Below are 1539 nucleotides of genomic sequence, written 5' to 3' on the forward strand. Positions count from 1 at the left end.
ACACGATTAAAAATATTAACATACTTTTAAGAAGATCCTCAACATCATCAGGATGTTCGAAATAATTCGGGTCGACATTAGGAGGCTCGAAGGGACTATTGGACCTGAGGGTGACGGCGCCGCGGCTCCTGGGAACCTGCAGCATAATTTGGACGTCGAACCCGTCCCTGCCCTCGTAGGGGGCGTAGTAATCCTGGTAGACCTGCACCATACCGGGACTTGGGGTTACATGTATCCTAATTTGAGGATGAGGATTTGTGCTATAAAGTGGCCTCAACTGACGAAGATTTAAGCTATCAGGTGGCCTCAACTGAAGAGATTATCGCAAAAACAAAATTGAGTGTCGTAAAAATCTTCAATTCAGAGCAGTTACCACTCACACTAAAATTTATTTACGCAAATTTCATGTGAAGATGAAATTTAAAGACCAATTTTTCCATTTATCGTACCTTAACTACTGAATTGTTTATTTCATAACAAGGCACCTCAACTTTTCTCAATTCCATAAATACGAGCACAATATCCTATTAGTTAAATATTAATTCTTTATTTTTTAATTCGTTTCTATGAACCCTTCATTTTACCCTCCAGCGACCAGCTACTTTGCAAGTGCAATATAATCTAAGGCTAATAGGCTATCGCATTGCTGAAATTTATTTATTGAGAAAATCTGACGGGTTACAAAAATCTCCACTTGGGCACAGCGCAGCCTGAAATTATTTGCAAAACATTTGTCTAATTGCACGAATGAGCTTTAAATGTAAACAAAAATCGTCTGTATGAGAGGCGACAGATATGTACAGCTAGACGCCAAAGTGTTGAATTACGGACAGACGTAAAGTATTTTTACCTCATCCTTGAGTAAGCGCATCCGCGCGTGGAGTATGCCTCCGTCTCTCCAAATCGGTGCTTGGTTAAACTGGTACATGAGATCAGACATTTCGGGGTCCCCTTCCTCCCCCAGCTTCCTCTGGATCACCCCCACCACAGACAGGGGATTTGTGAGAGGACCTGCTAGATTCAGGGACATTCATGAGATACCACTGGAATTAAAAAAATTTACCAGGAGATTGGCAGTAGCTAGCAAAAGGAGCCTATCGTCACACTTTCCATAAACAGCTTAAATCATAGGTTACCACAATCATTTACCCCGAATCTTACCCAACAAAAAAACTTATGCGGTGACCTGCACTTGTAGTGCAGAGTTCTTATAGGGAGCTACCTTCCCTTAGCTGGATGTTAGGTCAGTGACCTCTTATGAGATAGGTATTGTTTTCTACATAATTTTTAGCGCATATTCTCATAAATGGAAAAAATGCTCTATTGTGCTAGCCCAGTCCGTCCGTCTGTCTGTCTGTCCGTCCGTGACTTCACGTTTTCGTCGACGAGAAACTGCGCTCTTTGTCACTCACTGCAGTGAGTACTGAGTAATATTTTGTAGTGAATATACGTATGCACTGTGGCAAACTTTGTTCGAGGATGTAAAGGTCTGTCATGTGACGAAAGTGTCAGCCCAAATCTAGGTACTCATGATGAGTG

At 41.8% G+C, this 1539-nt stretch overlaps 1 protein-coding gene across 1 annotated transcript in view; it reads right to left on the reverse strand.

The window, feature by feature from the left end:
- The window catches only part of LOC108681665 (versicolorin B synthase-like), a gene marked incomplete at its 5' end in the record, with an annotated part of 2104 nt that extends 1093 nt beyond the window's left edge, over positions 1-1011 (reverse strand). The window contains 2 exons of the mRNA XM_018170717.1: positions 25-202; positions 851-1011. Of these exons, the coding sequence (XP_018026206.1) occupies positions 25-202; positions 851-1011 (339 nt within the window). The remainder of the gene's footprint in view (positions 1-24; positions 203-850) is intronic.
- Positions 1012-1539: the final 528 nt, after the last annotated feature.

This window comes from Hyalella azteca, unplaced genomic scaffold, assembly GCF_000764305.2.
Source record: "Hyalella azteca isolate HAZT.00-mixed unplaced genomic scaffold, Hazt_2.0.2 contig5701, whole genome shotgun sequence".
Classification (NCBI taxonomy): domain Eukaryota; kingdom Metazoa; phylum Arthropoda; class Malacostraca; order Amphipoda; family Hyalellidae; genus Hyalella; species Hyalella azteca.